This window comes from Typopeltis vanoorti, chromosome 19 (assembly GCF_054136105.1).
Source record: "Typopeltis vanoorti isolate ZY-2024b chromosome 19, IOZ_Tvanoo_1.0, whole genome shotgun sequence".
Taxonomy (NCBI): Eukaryota; Metazoa; Arthropoda; class Arachnida; order Uropygi; family Thelyphonidae; genus Typopeltis; species Typopeltis vanoorti.
This window is the reverse complement of record NC_143567.1, coordinates 42390580-42414953: the sequence shown is the minus strand read 5'-3', so window position 1 is coordinate 42414953 and position 24374 is coordinate 42390580. Positions and strand designations below refer to the sequence as shown.

General features: G+C 35.2%; 1 protein-coding gene across 1 annotated transcript in view; it reads left to right on the top strand.

Moving 5' to 3' along the window:
* Positions 1 to 16740, top strand: part of LOC150096042 (uncharacterized) — a 50181-nt gene extending 33441 nt beyond the window's left edge. The window contains exons 4-5 of the mRNA XM_090409094.1: positions 6475 to 6681; positions 14658 to 16740. Coding sequence (XP_090265220.1) covers positions 6475 to 6681; positions 14658 to 15370 — 920 coding nt within the window. The 3' untranslated portion in view covers positions 15371 to 16740. The remainder of the gene's footprint in view (positions 1 to 6474; positions 6682 to 14657) is intronic.
* The last annotated feature ends 7634 nt before the right edge of the window (positions 16741 to 24374 follow it).

The following is a 24374-nucleotide window of genomic DNA, read 5'->3' as shown; positions in this document are numbered from 1 at the left end:
AAAGAGCGAGAGGCCTCTGACAGTTTCCTTCGTTTATCGCGTGAAGCGAGAGTCATTTTCTTCTCTCCATTCATCACTCTACTTAATTACCATCCAAATGAGAGCGACGGCCTTCCTTCGATAATGATTCCTTGGTCCTGTGGACGTGATCTATTATTGCGTCATTTTTCTTGATAGTTGGTGCATGTGAATTCCCCCCACGTGGAGACCTCGGAGAGGAAACTCAGCCCTCACCTAAGTATTACAAAGTACCGTTGTGGTAGCAGAAACACAGTGTAGTGTTCAGCTGGTCTTTGATTTGTCATCGACACACTTAACCCCGTGTTTCCGACTCACTCGGTTCCAATACTCAGTGGTAAAGTCGTGCCGCTTTCGCTAACTGGCTTGATTACGAAACTAGACTTGGGACTTGAGTGAAAATGCAAAGATAAGGACTGTAAATATCTACCAGACGAAAGCTCTGAGTGGTGCTCAGGTATTCTGGATTCTCTCTCTGTGAATGTTAACAGACGAGGTCCTTTTTTTCTTTTGTTTTATTGCTGAGCGCTAAATAATTTTTCACCGTTAGTTCCGATTAATGAATATACATGTGAACATCCGAAATGATGCGTTTCTTCTATTTGTCGAACTACAACAGCTTAAATCTGAAATGCATTACTTGTTTAAATCGCCACGGACTTGGGTTATTTCCATTGCAAAGAAAAGAAGAAAATAAATTAAATGAAAGCCCATTTCATCTGCTAAATATGCGTTCTGAAAATTTCTATGAATATCCGGACTTGGTCAATATTTACATTGACATCACAATTAAAAATTAATTAGTAAAATAATTTGAGAAAAAAATAATTAATATTAAATTTACCTGAGTTTTTTTAAGCTAGAACTGTGAACATTTGAACGAACGAATAACATTTCTGGCTAGATGGGTGAAGCAAAATTGCTTTTCATATTCCCCTTTGTCTGTAATGAAAGAACTTATGGAGTGTTTATGAGCTATATGCTCGCCCAGTGAAATTAGCAGTGTTCAGCTGAACTTAAGATAGACTTAAGATAGCTTTTTATATTTGTAGCTTTCCGCTTCATTATGTTCAGCTGAACTTAAGATAGACTTAAGCCTGTTATATATATTTGTAGCTTTCCGCTTCATTATATATATTACGAAGCTTCCTTGATCAGGGGGTTTGTGTGGTTGCTTGTCTTGGTGAAGAACTTCTCAGCTAGATCTAGGAAAAAGGAGATGTAAGGGATGTCTAACCATTCAGGCAATTTATATCTTGTTTATTTAAGGAAATAATTATTTAAAGAAAAAAGAATAATTAATAAATTACAATTAGTTACTTTAGTATACATTTAAAAGTATAATGCATTCTTATTTTAATAATAATTATTAATATTTAAATTTATTTTATAACATATCAATCAGAAACTGGTATTCACATCTACGCCTAAAATTAGGTTTTGTGTTAATCAGAGCCTGACGTTTATATAAAGAATATAACCAGTTTTACACGATCGACCTTGATACTTCTAACACCATTCTGTTTAAATATCATCATACAATAGCAATTGTTATAAAGAATAGCTTCACAATATACGGCAAATGAACCTAGGATGCTAAAACAACCACAGACAGACGAAACATGAGAAACATCAGTAATCAAGTCACGTCAACTAAAGATTAGTGACAAGCTTGTGAACTCCAGGACAAAGTAGCTTCCTGTTGACTCGTTAATTCTATTCAGAGAGAATAAAGTCTGAGAAAGAATTAAAAAAAAATGGAACTGGGACAGTGTAATTTAAATTACAAAGCTTATTTGAGCAAATCGTTTTGCAACTAGATACATGAACACGTTTTTAAGTGCTTCTTAATATACAAGACAACACACGTTGTTTATGACTAGAAACAATACACTAGCATTGAAATTCTGAGATCGCAGTTTGACTTATTAGAAGATTGGTAGGTTTCAGGGGCCAATTGGCCAAGTAATTCTTTTTTCTTTTCTTTTTTTGATAACGAATCATTTTATTTGATTTGTGGTTTATTATTAAACAGGCACAAGTGTCGAATACATGGTGGATATGTAGTTTATTAATGAACAACGTGGTTTCATGACGTATATTCGTACAAGATGCTTTCGCAGAATTATACTAAAAAAGCAACATTTTTAATCATTTAACCACTACACTGACGTCGAATACCAAGTTAGGTTGGTAAGAGCATTATTCTGGTGTCTAGCACTTGTCACGTTATGTCGCCAGCAGTTAATACGTGCGTTGAAAACAATATAAACGTGAAATTACAGCAGAGAGAGAGAGAAGGAAAAATGAAAAAAAAAAAAGGTTAGAAGAGGCCTTACCCACTTCATACTATTGTCATCGTCTGGTAATATCTGTTTTTTTTTTTAAATATTTTATTTTTTTTGTTGGGAATTCATCCAATAATTGCAACGCAAAAGTTGTCACTTTCATAACCAAGAGCGACAGCGCGCCTAGCGGCAACTTTGTTCATGCTCGATTGCTTTCTCATACATGTTTCAAATAACAAAGCGTCTTGAAAGCTTGCTTCCGGACTGAATTTTGTACAAAGCAAACAACTTCATTTTAGAGTAAATCTGAAGCATATAAAAATATCTGTAATACCATACATATAAATAACATTTTAACGTTACTGTAATACTTTATAAAGAAAAAAAAAAAGTAACCGCTACTTTGTAAAACGCTGTCCATATCATATGACTGCGTTTTATTGGCATTTAAGAATGCATTTAATTATAACGGTATATATTTTTTATTTTCATTATTTTATTATAAAATTATGACAGACAAAAATAGTGCACAGAAGCCGAAGTAATTCAAAAATAAATAAAGTTCAGAAATTTCAGTAGTGCCTATCAATTTTAAATTATGTTATTTTCCTTATGGGATTATCTGTCGTTCCAGGCAGTAAACCATATGGTTGGACTACCTAGGCTTATTTTTCTACATGGAAACGTGAAAGGGCAACGTATCACATTGAATTTGAATCCAGTTTTATACAAACAAGCTACGAGAATCGATAGTATCGACAAAACTTGGAAAAACTGCAGAATATCGTCATGAATGGTTTATGCAAATAATTAGTCAGTGCGCAATACAGAATTGAATGTCGTAATTGGTGTTTTATCTCAACTCACATCACTACGAAACTGATCGATTGAAGGAACTATAAAGTAGGCTTGATATCTCGATCACACCTACAATGAGCTGTGACGTACTTTTTCGTGTCAATTGCCTTACCTGATCGTGTATCCTGCAGTTTTTGAATATTTTGAACAACGGATTCTCAATATTGGAGCATTATATCAAGCAATACTTAGTCTTTATTTGAGTTGTAAGTCAGCAGTTAGAATTGAAGTACAGGAAGATGGTTTAATGTTAGATCTGGTGTGAGACAAGGATGTACATTATCCCCTCTGTTATTCATTATCTATATGGATCACATTATGAAGGAAAGTGGTATTAAACCTGATATCAAAATTGGAGATGTTAATGTCAACTCTTTGCTTTATGAGGATGATGTTATACTTCTAAATAATCCGCTACAAGTCTGCAAGATTTCCTGACTAAATTGGGTAACTGTTGTGATAGATATGGTATGAAGGTCAGCAATAACAAGACAAAGTCAATGAAAATAGGCAGAAGCATTGAAAATGTCAACTGCGTTATTAATGGAGAACCTATAGAACAAGTAAAACATTTCAGCTACTTAGGCATGATTTTTTGCGAAGATAGTAAATTAAATATGGAAATAGATAACAGAATCAACAAAGCTGGTATGGTAGGAATTCAATTGAATAAATTAATATGGAATAAGAGAGAAATTAGTCGAAACACTAAATTAGCTGTATACAAGACAGTGTTCAAACCAGTTTTAATTATGGATCTGAAAGCTGGGTCAGAAGTAAAACAGAGTAAAACTTGATCAAAGATTAGAGACTACAGATATGAGAGTCCTGAGAAAGATTAGGGAAGTGAACAGCTGGCATCAATGGCAGTATATTAAAAACGAGGATATTAGGAAAGAACTTGACATTGTCAGCATCCAGGAATGAGTTAGCAGAACTAATCTCAGGTGGTATGGTCACTTAAACAGAATAGGCGAAGAAAGATTAGCAAAACAAGTGTTCTCTTCCAGGTTGGCAGGAAAATGACACAGAGGAAGACGAAGATATAGGTGGATTGATATGGTAAAAAGTGCATTACACAACAGAAATATAAGATCTGATAATGATCTGATTAGTCTTGACAAGTAACAGGCTGATTTGGAGGAAGTTAGTAACGATGTAAAATTTTTCATGTAGTACTATCATATCTTGTACATCCCTTGAGGGTATGGCAGGAATTTAATGATGATGATTCTCAATATTCTGCAGACAGGTATTATTTGAAACGAATTAAATAAAGTGGATCTCGCTATACCGTTAATGTTATATTCTTTTCAAATCTGTCTACAATGCGGTACGCAGTTCAACAGTAAGGGTTAGAAACTCATCCCACAAGATTAACAACCTGGTTCTCATAGAGCTCACAAATCATTTCGTAATCGTTATAAAGTTGATGTCGCAATGAACAAGTTAAGTAGATATTTAAGATATACCAAAATAACTTAAGATCACCAAATATGACTTATGTCTGTTAATTGCCTGTGTTCTTCAGCCTATTTTCTGGAGAAAGAACTCGCACACCATATCGGACAGGATCATACGGAGTTTGGTTTTTCATGCAAAAAATGCAACCGGTAGACGATTATACACAGTTAACAGACATAATGCGCTGATCTCCGTAGCCTTAGTTAAATGCCTTTTTATTTCCCGAAGGGTGTAGGTAGAGTTCTTTAAATGTATATCGCAATGCAACTAGGAACTCAATGGTAGTTGAACTCCACCCTCTTGCTGTTACCAATAGCGAAGCTCAAGGATAACGATGATTTTAAAGACATTGGGGTATGAGCACGGCAGACGAATGATCCTAAACCTCGCATCGCATTTTATGAAGCGGCGTGAGTTCTACGGTTGATTTTTCCAAGTTGATGAGTTAAAAACTAGAAAAAAGAAAAACAGTTTGGGAACGGGTTGTTAAAAAGTTCTAAAAAAGTTTTTCTGGTTGGGCACAAGAATCGAACTTGTAACGGCCTTTCTTCTATCCAATCTTTCTTATCATGATGTTGAAACAGCAGTTCTTTAAAGCCAAGGCGTAACTTTTAATCAGCACATTTAGGTTTTATGTAAGAAGAGGAACTTCTGCTGAACTGAAAGTTACATTTGGGGAATTTGGTTTTCAATTTCAGCATTAAATTAAAGAATGATATCAGAGAACAATCTAGTGATGGCTTGCATTAGTTAAATCGTTGACGTGACGTATATCAACAATAATCAGTCTGCTGTAAATAATCAGAAGTACATGTGTACCTATATACTGCGTCGATTCTTTCCCCCACTTTGCTATCGATACCCACCCGAGCTAATCCACAGATAGCAGTACTCAGAGATGCCCATGCATCAATTTACAGCAGTCACTTAGGGATAATCATACCTTACTGGACAACTTAATCTCCGATGCCTCCTTACGCCGACTTCCCCATGACTACGTTCCTTCTGTGGTGATCATTCTCTCCACCAACAGTAGGATATGTGGCCAGTGCGACACATGTGTGTGTGTGTGCCTCAGTAATTCTCTTGGTTGTTGCATTTCGTTGGAGCTGGCGAGTGAAATGTAGTTGTTGCATGTTCCTCTCCCATCAGCCAGAATCAATTAGGGATCCGGCCTCGCTGAAGTGGCGTGACCCCGCGAATGACATCCGTCATGCAATCGGAAAGCCTGTCGATGTAGTGGGCGGGTGTTGCGCTGGTGACTAGGCCACCATGTTCTAAGGCCTTCTCTTCTCCTCTCTGTATAGTAGCCGCCGCTGCGTGCTAAGTGCTTGTTAGCGTTGCTAAGTACAGGGTACAGTGACCGTGGCGGTATTAGCGGCACACGCAGTTATTAGTGGTGCAGGGAAGGAGGGACGGACGCACTTATGGTCATTGTCGTTTAATAGTGCTGTTTCCGAGGGCTGTGCATGGCTCTAATTATCAGAGTTGGATAACTGGTCGAGACTTCAACGGTAAAAGCAACTTTTAACTAGTGCAAAGTCAACATGAATGCCACATCAAAAGACGACCCTCCTTCCCTTTAGCATTATATCCCTTCGTTTTTAACTATTTTATGTTTACTCTTTCTAAGGAATTTCATATATTATACATCCATTTTAGCAACATCTAATTTTGTAATTTTTTCGAAACACTATCTGAAAATTTCTCCTCAAAAGGGAGAGAGAATGGAAACTATCTGGGACTACAAGGTCTTAAAATGATGAAATAGTAAACTTTGACATTAAAATAGTTTGTGCGTATACATGTCTGATTTTTAAGTTTTTTTTTTCTTTTTTAATTTCAGATCTGACTCAGGCTTTCGGTCTATCCCCACCGGACTCAGCATGGGCTCCATATAACAGTCATTTTTCGCCGTATCTTCCATCAAACACAACCAGTTTTCAAGCTTCAAGTTTTTCGCCTACTATTGGCCACGCACTAGAGGGATCCCTGAACAGTGCCGCAATATCTGCTCATGAAACAAGTCTCAGTTCATCGTCCATCCCATCAGGTAAGAAAGAGGGGAGAAAAAAAGGGGGGAGATTTCAATTTATATTATATATATTTAAGAGGGAAGAAATAACTATACAGCTCAACTGCAACGAGCTTTAGTGAAAACGATAAGTTCTGGAGTCTCGGCAGCTGTGCAATTTTTAGCGCATCTAAAGAAAGGCATTAGAAGTGTCGTAATTTTCTTGCTTATAAATTCCCCCCCCCCCCAATTCAAGTACTACTGATTTTAGGTTTCGATCAACAATTTTAAAACTGCTGTCTAAAGACATATTAGATTCTATCAATTCACTTAAAAGAAACGCATCCTAGAAAACAAAAATTGACAGTCTTACTTTTTTTTTTTCTTTTTAAATATTGTCGCAAGGTTGGTTACAAATAATTTTTGTAATGCAAGCAATCAAAATCTTTATTTCCGATGCCACCAGATGGCGCCATCGATTTAAAGGCGCTGAATAATTGGAATTCACTCAACGCTAGCAATGTAAGCGGTAGTACTATGAAGTAGTATAAAAGTATCTTATTTTTTTTTAAATATTACGGAATTTCGTTAAAGGTACTTTACGCTGCGGAACTGTATAAGTTTTTAAATAGCTATTTTATTCAACTAGCTGTTTTATTTGTAGGCGTAGGTTTCTGTGGTTTAGCAGTTCAAAAGAAAGATTCCGGTATTGCGACCACATGCTTATTAAGATAAATAAAAATAAACAAACGTCTTATATTGAAAAAAACTGTTTCACAAGGAAATTTAAAGAAGCTGCTAATATGCTTAGAATTCCAACGCAATGTAACAAAAACCAGGGCCTAATTCTACATCAAGTTTGGTTAGCATTGATAAAAAAATACACCTAAGTCAGACCTCGGACAGTGTGAACGTGACAACATCCAGCATTGTTCAAACTTAGCATGCACAGATTCTGAATTCGGATTTTTTAATTTAATGAGCAGTTAGATGGCCATAGAATGGACTATTTTGAGTAATTTCTCATTTCTTGTGTTTAAACTTTGTTACCTTTAACCCATGAAGATGTAAGTCAAACGACATACGAAACTTGTCGGGTTTGTTTATTTTTATTTATCTTAATAAACATGTGGTCGCAATACCGGAATCTTTCTTTTAGCTGTTTTATATTTATCTTCGTTTACTTTTGTGTTTGTGCAGTATTCTTCCACCGTTACAAAATAGTGCCATCTATTTTTCTTTTTTATAATCGTTCTTCCTACCAGATGTACAATGCAGTAATTATGTTATGTAATAATTATATAATTAATTCACCTGTTTGAAGAGTTTTTGGTATTGCCTTATGTGGAATGTAATTATGATCAGTTAATGATAACAAAACACTCAATATTTGAAAAATAATCTGATAACAAATACACAAGTTGTAATGGCAAGCCAGGCATTATGATGATGACATGCCTTGTCACTTGACCTGGCAGAACCAATGTATTCTTTCTGCCATGAAGCAGTATATGTACAGTCATATAACCCATAACTGCATACTTTATTATAATTGTATACTTGATTGCTTGGATGTGAGAGTAATGCAGAAGTCATATTTTCATATACGAGTAGCCAAAAGGTGCCACTTCAACCTAGTATCACCTCTGGGTCCCACTGATGAGACCTCAATAAAGGTCGAAACCGGTCTGGGTGGTGACCCTTCCCATAATGCATAGCATTATACATGTCTGCAAGGAGATGTGCTTTGCATTATAGGATACTAAAGCATGTGACGTGAAGTCATTAGTTCTTTATACAAGTTGCTCCAGTCCTGCAAATAGTTCAGACGCAAACTTGTTTGCTTACACTTGGATAAAGGATTAAACCAAGTATATAATTTCTTGGTATCTTTACTTTCTAATATAATCAAGTGGATAAACTTCCAACAGGGTTTTATCTTCCACAAAGCAGGAAAACCAACTAGCTAAACACATGCATATAACAGATAAAAATACATTTGCAGAGTAGATTATTGTAGTGTGGAATGGATTTCCATGATGAATCCTAGGCCTCTATGGAGATGCCATAATAATAATTTAAAAATTATACTTTTATAAAAGAAAACAGACATTTCATACCTTTTCATAATTTAATATTGTAGGCAGTTGCTTATGCATAATTAATTGTTTTCATTTAGAGTCAGCTGCTTTTATCAGACATGAAATATTTGCCTTAATGACAAGTTCTCAAGGGTTTTCCCCTTTAATAAAAAGTTTGGACTTTGGGTGAAACTTTTTTTTTTGCAATGTGTTTATATCTGTTTTTCTTCTTAAAGTATCATCATCATCAGCAACACAATGCAAAGTTTAATCCCTTTAGATTTTATATTACATCCCCTCTTACAATTATTGTATGGATAATAGGAATTCAAAGATTCATATTGGAAAACTTTTTCCAATATGAATAGCAAGTATATGTCAACCCACAGATGACATATACATTTTAAAATCATTCACAAGTATTCTTAATTCACTTGCTCATTACTCTCCAAGAGAAAAAAAAAAATCTAGTTTTCACACCCTTGCACTACACTCCCACAGAATTTCCAGGAATAGCCTCTTGTTTTGTCCCTCATTAATTTGGATCTTGTCTCAAAGTGAAAAAAAAATGAAAAAATTATTCCTGTGAAAAAAATACCATAATATATTTTTCATAGGGATGCCAGCTTAGTTGGCCAAGTGGTTAGTGTAGCCACTCTCCAGCCAAGAGGCTGCGGGGTATGGATGTTTGTTAGTGTTCCCTCAACATCAAGCCTCGCACAGGGCCGGTTTTATCATTAGGCAAACCTAGGCAATTGCCTAGGTTTGCCTAATGTATGACAAAATATATATAGAGAGACAATGTATAGGGGTGCCTAAATTTTCTTTGCCTAGGGGCATCAGATACTCTCGGACCGGCCCTGGCCCCGTAACAAGCCATTTGGGATCTCCCAAAGTCACATCATCATAAAAAAAAAACATCAGCAGACCCTGCACCAAGCCAGACATAACGCTAAAGGGGAAAAAAAAAAAATTTTTTTTATTTTCATAGGGATGATTATTATATTCACAAGGTTACACGGTGATCAGCATTCATATTTATAAATTTAGAGACACAAAAACACACATGTTGAACAGATTCTTTTATTAATTACTAATAAAATAAAACTTGATGTTTCGACCCCTGTATCGAGGTAATCATCGGAAGGATACAAGTGTATAAGGAACCAAGCTACATGCTGTAGCCCTGTATACTGGTAAACTAAATCTAAGTAGTTAATTAATCCTTTTTCCTAGCCTGACCTCTAGTGATAAAAAAATAAAATAAAAAATAAATAAAATAAAAAATAAATATAACTACAATAAACTGCTAAAGTCCTCGTGTATTAATATTCTTCTGGATTTGTACAGTTCTGATTGTTATATTATGATTTCTTTCAGTTGCTGTTGAATGTTACATTTCACCAGGTTATCTTCTTGTAGTGGGATTTTTCTATGGCTAGTTTAGGTTGTTATACAGGTTGTAGATGGATCCTCCACATTCTTGAAATGGTTAGGCCATCATTTTTGTTGAGATTTGGGTTGTGTTTGAGCATTTCACGACTTTTTAAATTTTCTCTCAAACCAGGTTTTGGTGCGGTGTGACCAAATCTCAACAAAAATGATGGCCTAACCATTTCAAGAATGTGGAGGATCCATCTACAACCTGTATAACAACCTAAACTAGCCATAGAAAAATCCCACTACAAGAAGATAACCTGGTGAAGTGTTTGTAACATTCAACAGCAACTGAAAGAAATCATATTATAACAATCAGAACTGTACAAATCCAGAAGAATATTAATACATGAGGACTTTAGCAGTTTATTGTAGTTGTATTTATATTTTTTTTATTTTATTTTATTTTATTTTTTATCACTAGAGGTCAGGCTAGGAAAAAGGATTAATTAACTACGTAGATTTAGTTTACCGGTATACAGGCCTACAGCATGTAGCTTGATTCCTTATACACTTGTATCCTTCCGATGATGATGACCTCGATACAGGGGTCGAAACATTATTTTATTAGTAATTAATAAAATAATCTGTTCAACATGTGTGTTTTTGTGTCCCTAAATTTATAAATATGAATTATATTCACAAGTGCAACAAGGAAGAAAGCAATTTTTTTATAAAAAAATTTGCTTTCTTCCTTCAAACTTTTGAGAAATTCCCTATAGTCTCAAGTCATCATCATCATCAAATTCCTGACATTTACTCTCAAGGGGTGTACAGGATATGATAGTGCTACATGAAAAATTTACATCATTACTAACTTCCTACCTACAATTTTCTGCCAAATCAATATGTTACCTGTCAAAGCTACAACTTTGTCAGATCTTATTTATATATCTATCTTCTAAGGCACTTTTTACCGTATCAATCCACCTATCTTGGTCTTCCTCTGGGTTTTTTTCCTGCCAACCTGGCAGAGAACATTTGTTTGGCTAATCTTTCCTCGCCCATTCTGTTTAAGTACCATACCACCTGAGATTAGCTCTGCTAACGCATTCCTGGATGCTGACGATGACAAGTTCTTTCCTAATATCCTCGTTTTTAATATGATATTGCCATTGATGCCATCTGTTCATGCCCCCTAATCTTTCTCAGGACTCTCATATCTGCAGCCTCTAGTCTTTGGTCAAGTGTTTTATTTCTGACCCACCTCTCAGACCCATAGGTTAAAACTGGTATGAACACAGTCTTGTATACAGCTAATTTAGCGTTCTGACTAATTTCTCTCTTATTCCATATAAATTTATTCAGTTGACTTCCTACCATACCAGCTTTGTTGATTCTGTTATCTATTTCCATATTCAATTTACCATCTTCACTAAAAATCATGCTTAAGTAGCTGAAATGTTTTACTTGTTCTATAGGTTCTCCATTCACAACACAGTTGACATTTTCAATGATTCTGCTTATTTTCATTGTCTTTGTCTTTTTATTGCTGACCTTCATACCATATCTATTACAAAAGTTATTCAATTTAGTCAGAGAATCTTTCAGACTTGTAGCGGATTTATTGGTAAGTATAACATCGTCCGCATAAAGCAAAGAGCTGACATTAACATCTCCAATTTTGATATCATGTTTAATAGCACTTTCCTTCATAATGTGATCCATATAGATAATGAATTACAGAGGTGATAATGTACATCCTTGTCTGACACCAGATTTAACATTAAACCATCTCCTTGTACTTCTTTCAATTCTAACTGCTGATTTACAACTCAAATAAAGACTAAGTATTGCTTGATATAATGCCCCATTGACACCATATAACTGCAGTGTATTGAATAGCTTCTCTCTTGGCACATTGTCATATGCCTTTTCCAAATCGACAAAACTTAAATACAGATCTTTGTTATGTTCCCATGCTTTCTCGACTATTTGTTGTAAAGTGAAGATCTGATCCTGACAGCCTCTATTTGGCCTGAATCCAGCTTGTTCTTCACCAAGCTTTTCTTCCACAATTCTTCTCAACCGTTTCTCAAGTATACTGGCATAAATCTTTCCAGGAAAACTCAGTAGAGAAATACCTCTGTAATTCTCACAATCAGTTTTATTTCCTTTTTATATATGGGTACTATGAGAGCTCTACTCCAATCATCGGGAATTCGTCCCTCTGTCCATACTTTCTGAACTATGCAGTGCAGCCACTGCAAGACTCTTATACCACCATACTTCAGCATTTCTGGTTGAATATCATCAACTCCTGTTTCCTTTCCACATTTCAAGCTTTGGATGGCGTTTTCTACTTCAAGCATGGATTTGTATGCCTGGTCAGTGTTTTTTTTTATCACTGTGGTGTCATGTCTGCTAGTTTCATTTAGCAATTTTTCGAAGTAATTACTCCATACTTCAAGGATATCTTTTTCTTCAGTTTTCATATCACCTTTGTCATCTCTAATTCCTTTTACAGCACTCTTTCCTCCATTTCTGAGCTTCTTCAACAACCTCCTGAATATCTTGCCACCTTCTTTGATATTTATTTTCTATGTTCTTACCAAAGTCTTCCCATGACTTTTGTTTAGCTAGTTTTACAACACTGTTTAGCGTTCTTACATTTGTCTCTGTATTCTCTAAGAGCACAAGCTGACTTATTTGCCAGGAATTTTTGATATGCTTTCTTCTTTTCCTTCACCGCCTCTTTAACTTCCTGTGTCCATCATGGAGTTCTAATTTTTCTATCCTTGCAGACAACTTCACCACATGCCTCTTTGGCAGAATCAATCAATGTTTTCTTCAGAGTTTGCCACTAAATCTCCAAGGTTTGATTCCTGTTCTCAAGCTCTTTCATTTTCTTTTCAATAATCTTTCTGTATTTTAGTCTACAGTTCACATCTGAGAGCTGCTCAACTTTTATTCATTTTAAAACTTTCTTACACGTTATTCTTTTCAATATGAAATTCAATTTTATCCTGCTTAAGACTAAATGGTGACCACTTCCAATTTCAAGTCCTCTGTACACTCTAGTGTCCTGTACCAGAGAGAAAACATCACTATCAACAATAATATAGTCAATGAAACTTTTCTTATTCCTTGCCTCTTCTCTCCATGTGAATTTGTGCACATTTTTATGTTGGAACATGGTGTTAGTAATAACGAGTCCATGTACTGAGCAGAAATCCAACAAGTATTTGCCATTATTATTAGCTTTGTTCTTTTCTCCAAATTTTCCCAAAATATTTTTGTATGTCTGACAATTATTTCCTGCTCTGCTATTTAGATCCTCAACAAGGACCAACTTTTCCTTTTTCATTGTGTCAGTTGCTTTTTCTAAAGCCTCAAAAAATTCCTCCACTTCTGCCTTAGGAGAACCTTCTGTGGGACCATAATCACAAATAAGTCTCATTGTCCAGTTCCCCATTCTCATATTTGTCCACATTACTCTACTTGAAATTGCCTGCCAGTCAAGATTAGCCTCGTATTTAGTGTTGAATACTATGGCTTCTCTTTCTTTTCCTTGATTGTCATTGCCTGAATATAACATTTTGTATTTATTGCTCAGAAAGATCTCATCAGTTTTGGTCTTTTTTATTTCAGTCATCCCTGTTATGTTGATCTGGTACTTATCTAATTTCTCAGCTAGCTCTATTTCTTTGCTATTCAGGCTTCTGATGTTGATAGTACCGAGCTTCAATTCTGGTGATATTGAGTTGGGGTGTGTTTTAGGATTTGTTCCAGTAGCTGACTTTTCACTGTTTACCCTGGTTCCCTGGCGAAAACTACGGGGGCCTTGTTTAACTGGGCGACACCCCAGCCGGCATGAAATTCTATCATGTTGTACCATCATTTTTTATTTTGGTTTAACCAATAAGAATACAATTAGGTCGGCTAAATCCCAAATTGCCAGCCCATCCTCGTTTGTTCAGTATCCAGGTAGATACCTAACAGGGTGCACCACGAGAAGGTGAGAATTGGACATTAGGTCAGAAGCCCTTGTCGGTTCTCCACATTCCTCTAAAGGCTATGTGGAGGTCTCCTCTCAGTTATACAGCTTTGACCCTTTAAGTTTATCTTTTTATTATTACATGGAGTCTCAGGAGGTCACTCTGTGCTACACGATTCACTGTCTACAGTACATAACTCCAGCATCTTCTTCATTCCACACTACATAAACCACAATCTCCGTTAATCCTTTCATAATCCAATGAAAGCACTACACCACCCAGTACAGTATTTTTTTTTTATCTGTTAGTGCATGTGTTCTGTGGTAGTAGGATGAAAACACCCAAGTTTCTGGGTGTTTTCATTAAGGGTTTTTAATCCAAGAAACTTGAACTATATTCAGTAATATTAAAACTTTTATGTATATGTTGATAATGTTTAAATTTAAAAAAGTAACATATTTAAAGAATCTATAAATAGATATAGCATTTAAAGGCAAAGACTGCATTTAACTCTCATGATATTTCAGCCAGTTGATCCATTTTATTTTTTCAATTCCAGCTGAGCACAGTGCAGCATCTGGATCTCTTCATACAGCAAGCGAGCATGGACCATCATCATTAGCATTGAGATCACTTCTAGATAGCCTTGGACAAGCAAAATCTGAAAATGCATCTGTGTGCCGACTCTCAGGTGCTACATCTTCTAACCACCATTTAGCAGATCATCTGAGTGATAATAAAATATCCAGTATTAGTGGAATATTGCAGCCTCCTAGAACTACCATGTCTTTACTTTCAGGAGGTGCATCATCCTTATCTGTGAGCCATGCAGGATATGGTCTGCTCGGTTCACATGGATATTACAGTAACAATACAGGAAGTACATCTGGACCTGGAATGTATCTTGGTCCACCTGTTGTTCCACCATCTATTCTCTATCCTCAACTCTACACTAGTGTATCTCAATCCTCACTTTCATCATCTATCAACCTTCTGGGCAGTGAATTAAGATCTGCTGTTGATGCTACATTAGTATCTCAGCAACAACAGCAACAATGCAGTGATCATCTTCTTCCCATAATGAACAATGAAACTATTCCCCATGACATTTCAAGCCTTAGTTCCCGACTGTTACATCCGGACACTCACACCAGTGGAACCTCTCATTCAAGCCTTGTACAATCATCTAACAGCAGCCTAGATGTCTTAAGATTGAATACATCAACATCTGGTGTTGGTCCATCAGAATCATCTGTTTGGAGACCTTACTGAAGGGGGGGACAAAAAACAAACAAACAAACAAAAAAAAAAAACAGTGCAACTATTCATCCGTTTCTCCACTCAAGGAACATTCTCGTAACTGTTTAAAACAGTGGTAGAAACATTTGTGATTTTTCATCAGTAGTCAATTGTACAAAATTTCCTATCAGCATTGGGGAGAATAAACTTGAGAAAATCACTATTGATTTTGTCGGCAGTGAAAACAAAGAATATTTAAAAGTATTTTAACATTTACATGCATGTGATTTCAAAACTGCAAAGGTTTCTCAATTATGTATTATAACAATAAGTAAATAACAAATCTATTATGTATTAAACTATTATTATATCTTTACTACTTTTAGAATACCATAAAATGATTTCATATAAGGTAGCTTTTAGTAATCGTATCTTCAGTCCTTATTAAAATATAAGCATTTTGGCAACTGTACAGTTACTTTTATTCATACATTTTTATTCGCTACTTAAGTCAAGTTGAATGTTATATTCAGAGAAGTAGTAATTTAATAACAATGCAGAGAATATCAGTGTAGAAATTCCAAATCAGATGAAGAGCTGCAGGCTTGAAATGTGTTTAATATTTGGTATTTATTTTAATGCTTAAAAGCATTAATCGTTAAACTAATTCTAAATAAAATTTATATCTCCTGATATTACAACACCTGATAATGATTTTTTTTTTAATGCAATGAGTGCAAAAACTGCTTCTATCATGAGAAGTAATATTAGGTTTTTATATATCTATAGGACCATAAGCAATTACATCAGAAGACCAAAAAATAAATAAATAAAAAAATAAAGATGAAAAAAAAACAACAACATTTTTATTTTATTTTGACATTTTTGTTAGAGACTATGTGTTCATTCTCTATTGTAAATCAGGGATGAGTGAAGTTTGGATTGGTTATCCATCAAATGACCTTTGCCAATTTAAAACCTCTAATCTGACTTCAAGCAAGTTGCTTGGCTAAAAATGATTAAATGTGAGGAGAAAAGAAACCATTGAAATGTATATTTAAATACTCAATGTTTATTTTAATGAATAATTCTAATCTTTACAAAAGTAAGTATTTTAATTTTTGTATAAACAAAAAAGATCTTATAAGTTGGACTTCATTTATTGTATGTCATTTATGTGTTTAGGTTTTGTTTATATTTCCATTAATTTGTGTTGTCTCTCTTTACATTTCTAGTTTCCTTAGGAAACCTTAGTTCCATGGTATGAGAAAAAAATGTCTGCCGACCACTGACATTAGTATCTAGCCCAAGAACTAAATGTTATCAATTTTTCTACTATGATTTAAACTATTCTTAGTTTACACTTGACAAAAGCAATCTAGTAATAAAATGGTTATTGTTAATATCTTGCTTAGAGTGTTTTATTTTAAATCAGTTAAACATTGTATTAAGTAACTGAAACATAAATATACAAATAAAGCATTATTGTTTAAAATTATTCTTTTGTAAGATAATATAAGTTATATTAGATATAAACTTCTGCAGAGCTTGCAGAAGTTTATATCTGAGTGGCTTTCAGACTATGGTCATAAAACTGTGCTCTTTCCCTCAAATATATGAAATGATTAATTACATGAAAATTTTATACTTAGATATCTTTCTGTAGGGTTTTTCAGAAAAAAAAAGTGGAAATTAGCAAATCACAGAAATTTTAGGTAAATCAAATTGCTGGAAATCTTCTAGCTTTTAGTTTATCTTTCTTTTTGTGAAACAAATCATTCTCACAACTGAAACAACTGCTTACAAGTCACAAAACCTAGAATATAATAGCATACTCTCAAATGCTGCAGACATTAATATAATTTTATGAAATGGCTCAAATATATTAGTAAAGATCCTGAATATAAACAGAGAGAGAGGAGAGAAAGCAATGCAAATAGGTGTTTATACACTGTAAACACCCCACACAAAAACTATTCTCTCTAGTTAATAGGTTTTGTTTTGTTTACTGAGTGAAGAGATAAGTTATTGGCTGAGTAGTAGCTACTACTATTTCCAAATGCCCTATGCACAAATATTCTTATGAATATATCAGGTGAAAGGAACTAAATGGGCAATATTTTAGAATGTTGTGTGGATGTTGAAAGGCTAGTATCACGTTTTTGCAAATGTAAAAGAAGTAATTCTTTTGGCTCAATATGAAAACTTGCAAGAGGAAAAATTAATACTTGCTGAGCATTACTCCAGCCTCCATAACTCAGTCAGTATAGATGAAGCCCTTTGGTCAGAAAGACCTGGGTTCGATTCCTGTCAGTGACATGAGGAACCTTTATCTGGTCTCTTTCAATTAAAGGTGAGTTAGCTGGTCTCATATAGAGGTAGGGTTTTTTCCACCCGGAAACTCGGGTTTTTCGTCCCCCAGAACAGGCAAACTGCACCGTGAACACACATGGATTACAGTTATGAATACGTCTCAGCCATATGCCGGTCCTGGGCTAGATAAAATTGGGGAGTTGGAGAAAGCAATGGTGCACTACCATGTAAAAATCTCACCAGGAATACTTTGTGGGAAATGCCTACAAAGTCACCTACAGTCGGAAATGACTGAAAGGGCAAATCAGATTAGAGCATTATCCTGGTAACAGGATATAAAATTGATTGCTGTTATTCATTAATCTAAATTTAAATAAAAGCAGCTTAAAAATGCTGAAAACTCAAGACATTCCCATAATCTGAACTGATTCCATTCATTTATATAGTTTAGTTGAATCTGTGTGCTTTTCTGAAGAGTTCTGTTTTCTGCTTACCAATCTTCCCTCATCGTTTATATGATTTTTTTAATTAAAATTTTTCCACTTCACAATTTCTACTTATCTGCCTTCACTTACTTGAACAATGAAGCATAACAGTTCAGCATCTGACTCATAAATACAATTTGCATTTTTTATTCATATATATATATATTTTAATGCACATCCCACTCATGTAAGTCAAAAACCTATTGTAGAGGGGTACTGTGAGTGTTTTAAAAGTTAGGTTATCAGGAAACTTGAAACTACTCTAGCATGTTTGAAAAACATGCTAGAGCAGTTTCAAACTTTTTTCAAGCTACTTCAGGATTCTATTAAGCAGGATGGTGGTCTAAACATGATACTGACCAGTCAAATCAACTTTGAAGGCTTGACTATAATTCCAAACAATCAACATAATTGTTTGAAATTGTAGTCAAACCATGAGATCAGTATATTATATTATTTCTGTAAATTGTGTGTTCTTCTGGCTAGTTTTACTGGATGTCCTGGAAATGTGGCAGGAGGAAAAACACCTTGTTACCTCTGCATGAGACTAGCTGGCTCACTACCAGCTGAAAAGTATAAAGTTTTTGCATCCTATATGTGATTTGAAACCAGGTCTTTCTAACCAGAGGGCATCATGATACTGACCAAAAACATGAAGGCAAGGAAATATTATCTACCACCTGCACTGTATAGCACTTCCACTCTCCAAGCAATAAATCACAGATCTGAAACCAGGCTGACTGACTTTCTCTCTTTTTCACACACGTGTATATGAAAATCAGCCAAACTAACTATTAAGGCAGAAACAGATCAGCAAGTGTGGAGATAATCAAAGAATGCTGAATATACTTTTTCAGGTATCAAATTTAAATAAAGCAGTCATTAAAAGATGCAAGAGTACCTATGGATTCAAGGAGATATTGCAGTTTATATATAAAATAATGCCCCCAGTATCAGAAATAAAAGCTAGGATTTTTTTTTTTTTCTTTTTAGCATTCATTAGTTTGATTTGGCCAAAAATTATATGCAGGTATTAGTGACAGCTGATTGATGGACTAAGATACAGATAAAGAAATAGAATGCAAAGGTGTTTTATTTTCAAGAATGGTAGAGAGAACAAGAACAGAATGGGAAGGAGTATTGCTGATAATAGCAGAAGAATTATAATCAACAAAAGTAGAAGTTCAGGATCATGAGAACATTTGAAACTGCAGTTTGGTGGATAGGAGGAAAAGAACTGATATGATACACATTGCTAGTGAGGGAATTTTTACTGGGTTAATATAGAGAGGATCGTAAAGAGAGTGGAGATTAAAGAGGAAGAAAGAACAAGAGGCCATCCCCTAGAAGTTATGTAAAAGTTTTGTGAAGAGTAGAATTTTGCATGGAGAGTGGTGGACAAATGAAATACACTGCCAGAATGTTGTCCACTTAACTGGCAATCTCATAGAATTGTTGCCAGTTAGGTGGGCCTCATTCACAATGAGTCTACCAACTCCACAGAAGTTTCTGTGATTATAATTATAATAGTAATTTGTCAGAAGGAAAGGAATAAACACAAGAAGCCATTCATAGAATTTGTGTAAAGACCAATGAGTTAGGAGTGACAGATTTTTTGCATGGAGAGTGGTGGGTTAGTAAAATGACAGCCAGATGAAATAGTAAATGCACAAATAGCGAATCAATTTAAAGCATTGTGACAGCTACTGTATCTGTTAGATCACTTATTTCTTTAATTATCTCCCATGATGTTGATCCAGTAACTATTTGTAATAATAATATAAACTGCAGGTGAATTCCAGGCAGATGATAGATGCACTTATATGTTAAAGTGGCATTAACTGTAGATTTTCAACATTTCATTATTACTATTATTATTACTACCCCAAGACCTCATGGAGTCAAAGACTCATCTGGGAGGTCCTTTTATCTCACACACCTCATACCGTGTCTTAAACACACTCAAACTCCTTGCAGACACCACACTCTCAGGCAAGGTATTCCAATCATTCATAACTCTGCACAAAAAAAACCTGCCCCTCACTCCCCTACTCATACCCTCTTTATACAGTTTCCAGGGATGACCTCTGGTTCTCCCCTGATCTCCCACTATTCTCTGTAGAACTTCTCCACCATTGATTCTATAACAACCCCTTACCAACTTGTAGTTCTCTATCATATCCCCCTCTTCCTCCTGTCCACCAGACTCTGCAAATTACATCTTCTCAATCTTTCCTCATACTGCATTCCAGAGGTCAGAAACTACCTTAGTCAGTCGCTTTTGGATCCTTTCCAACATCTTTCATCCTTCTGAAAACCCCGTGACCAAATCTGGGCACAATAGTCCATGTGTGGCCTAATCAAAGCCTTATACAACAGAACAAGAATCTCCCTACTTCTACACGTCAGTGTCCTCTGCATCATTCCCAGGAGCCTTTGTGTTGTCTTCACAATTTTGGCGATGTGTCCCCTAAATTTTAGATCCTTATCCACTATCACCCCCAGATCTCTTATTTTCTCTACCTTCAACAATATATTCTCACCAAGCATAAATTCTGCCTCCCATCTTTGTTTTCCAAATTTTAAAACCTTACATTTTGCAACATTGAACTCACATCCCCATTTCCGTGCCCAAAAATCTGTGTAGATGGATGTTATTGAGCTAAAGCTCTAGTCATGGGTAACAGCAATAGCCGAATGAGTGAGATGAGTGAATGAGATTGTCATATATAAAGTATAATCAGTTTCATAAAATATTTCTAACTACATAAATGAAATGGTTATCACTAGTTTCCTTATGAATATACATTTCTGCATCAAAAACAATGGCTCCTCACTAATTTTCCATATTTTAATTTTTGTGAAGTGAAGTCTTTAGGTGAATAAATGGATAGGGAAAAAATCTTTCTTATGGACAGAAAAAAAAATTATCAAGAGCTTCTGCACTGAGCTCAGCTGAAAGTCTAAAAGATTTTCAACTGATAATATTATTAAACCATAAACAGCTACAAATGATCCTTTAAAATTTTAAAGCAATGAAACATTTATCTGAGTATAGTACCGAGAAAAGTGCTCGACTTTTGAGTTAGTTTCAAAGAAAATTGTTTAAAAAGTCTTATAGATAACATATTCTAAACAATTTTCGAACTATTTTTCTATGCAGGCAACATCTATCTGCAATGACTTAAAAAAATAACAATATATCCAAAGGATATATTGCTCTTTTGCATGTTATTTGCAAAGTTTATAAGCAAATTCATTTGAAGCATTGAGGTATAATCCATAACATCAAAAGAAATACAATAAATCAGATTCATTTTGCTGCTAATATTTCACTGTTTTTTTTTTTTTACCCAGCATCTTTAGAGCAAGCAAGCACAAACAGACATATGTTTAATCATAATAATCAGATATCACATCTGTTTTCTAGTATACAAGTGACAGTAACAGAGATTCCTGGATTTGATAAGGTTCCACTTCCTTCCCCAAACAAATATTGAATTATTCAAATTTATGGTACATTTCAATTTTTTACATGAAAAGGAAACTATACAAACAACTGGTGGATGGGATGGTAATAGGTGCTCTCCCCAGCCAGTTTCTATTTCTATATGGAACACTTAGATAACCAAATACTCACACCAGTGATCTGGCTGTGATGTATTTGGACCATGTTAAGAAACAGCCAACATTCTAAAATATACTTCATAACAAAAAAGGAAGAATCAAATAACTTTCTATCCTTCCTAGATATATTATTCAAATACTTCATTATCCTTTTCTGTTTTTAGAAAGCCAACATGTGTTAGAAAATATTTACACAAATAATCATATTTTCATCTAACCCAACAATACAGCATTCTAAAAACACTAAACACACAGAGCTAGGACTGTCTATTCCAATGATGCAGCTCTTGCCACTGACTTGCATAGCTTTGTGATTTTTAGTGGATGGTGATAATGCCTATAAAATAGATAAAAATGCTAAATTCTCCCTATTACACAAGACTATAGCCAAACTGTTGATATCACACATATCCAAGGCACATTTGAAATGACAGCATGTTTAATAAATATACGCTCTGCACCACATCAAATTAGCAACCCTCTTCTGTTCACCTAAGGACAAACCCTATCACATGCAAGGGTATATTGCTGTGATCAGACAGCATCAGCAATGCTGATCACTGTCTCTTCTGCTACTGAACCAGAACAGTCTGGCATATCTACCTAGAACACCCAGTTAATAGTAAATTAATTTGTTTGTCTAGGGAAAACAGTAGCCTTAACTTGCGGTTGTCTTCATTCAGAAGAGGAATATTTCAATCTTATACACGAACAGTCAAAAAAACCATTCGATCTGCAACTGTTTCTTCATCACTGCAAAAGCAGTGATATACAGTTTCTATTTTTGGCACACAAGAGTAGATATACTGAGAGATGCAGCTGACCATCTCCTTGCAGCCTTTAAATAAAAGGTGAGAAGTCATCTCCTACATGAGCATCATCATCACTGCAGGCAGAACAGCATCCTAGATCTTTGCCACTGGAATTCAATGAAATACCTCTGCTGAGCAGGGTGACATTACAATCCACTTTTCAACTTAGAAGTAATATCATCCCCCCCCCAAAAAAAAAAGGAGGAAGAAAGATTTTCCTGTTATTTAATGGAACAGTGGGAATGATAACTGTTAATTCCATGTAAATATATACTATTGTCTTATAATAACCATTACTTTCATGTAAGGTGTAATATTATTATTATTAAGAGAGACTCCAGGGAGTCAGGAACTTATCAAAGGAGGCAATACTATTCACACACCAGCTGTCATACCTGTTTTTGAATTCATTCACAGTACTTGCACACACAACATCTGACAGCAATCCATTCCAATCACGCACCACTCTATGAGAGAAAAATTTAGCCCCCACCCCTTCTTCACAGCATTCAATCTTCACTTCCAAGGATGCCCTTTCCTCATAAAATGAAAAATTCAATTTACTGAAATTCTGTAAAACCAACCCTTTCAGAAGTTTGTAACTCTCAATCATATCACTCCTCTTTCTCCTGTCTGCAGCCTAAAATTCTTAATTAGTATTCCACAATTCTGATATCATTTTTAACACTCTTCTTTGCACTCTCTCCACTATAAACCAGGAGACCACAGCTGCATGCAGTAGTCCAAGTGAGGTCTTATCAAGGCCTTGTAAAGAGGCAAAATGACATCTTTATCTTTACATGTCAAGGCTCATTTCAGCAAATATTAGTAATATTTGCTGAAATATTACTAATATTTTCAATAATACCATAAAAGGAAAGTTATTTTATGGGTTGCCATAAAATAACTTTCCTTCTTTGGAGACATCTGTAGCTAAAACCAATAAACGGAATGAGACCAAATTTAATATTGAGACTTTCGAAGGCATGGGGAGATGAATTCCGCATAAAAAATATTTAGTACCAAAAGTCGCCGATAGGGGAAAGTTTGGCGCTTGTGGAGCCAAAAGCAGTCAAATATTTGAAGTAAACGCAGGTAAAAAGGATTATGCAAATTTTACTGTATGTACGTGACAGCAGTGACACCAATTCCACTTAAAAAGGGATTGGGAATGTTCAGGGTTATTCGAATGACTGACAAATTGTGCTCAATATGCATCCTACCTTGCCTCAGCGTGCTTTACTTGTTAAGTTGTTTTACCTTAAACAGGTTAATGCCGTAGTGGCCTTTATCCTGTTTAAGGTAAAACTTCGGGAATTTAGAAGGCTTCATAACCTGCGTACAGGTCCTATGTCAGCTGTAGCACTGAGAGCTATGATTAAGAAGTTTGAAGAAACTGGATCACTAGGAGTTAGACCTGGCAGAGGATGGAAAGCAGTGCAAGAAGAGACAGTAGCAGACGTTGCTACTGCGGTGTTCGACAGCGGCTGTGGGGGTATTTGAAATCCGTTGTGTATGTTGGTGACATTCCCAACTTGCATGTCTTGAAAGAAAACATAAAATGGGCTGTTATGAACATCCAATCCGACTCCTTACGCTCAGCTGTAGAGCATGTTGCACACCAGATGCAATTTGTTGTACACAAGAAAGATCAGCACATTGAAAATCGTGTATGTAGTTCAGGGGACCCCGATTCTGATGATTAAAACATTATTTCCTGTGAGTTCAATCACTACATTAATTTCTGTGTCTCTCGCAAGTTGTTTTAGTTTAATTATTATTATTCTTATTATCATTGTA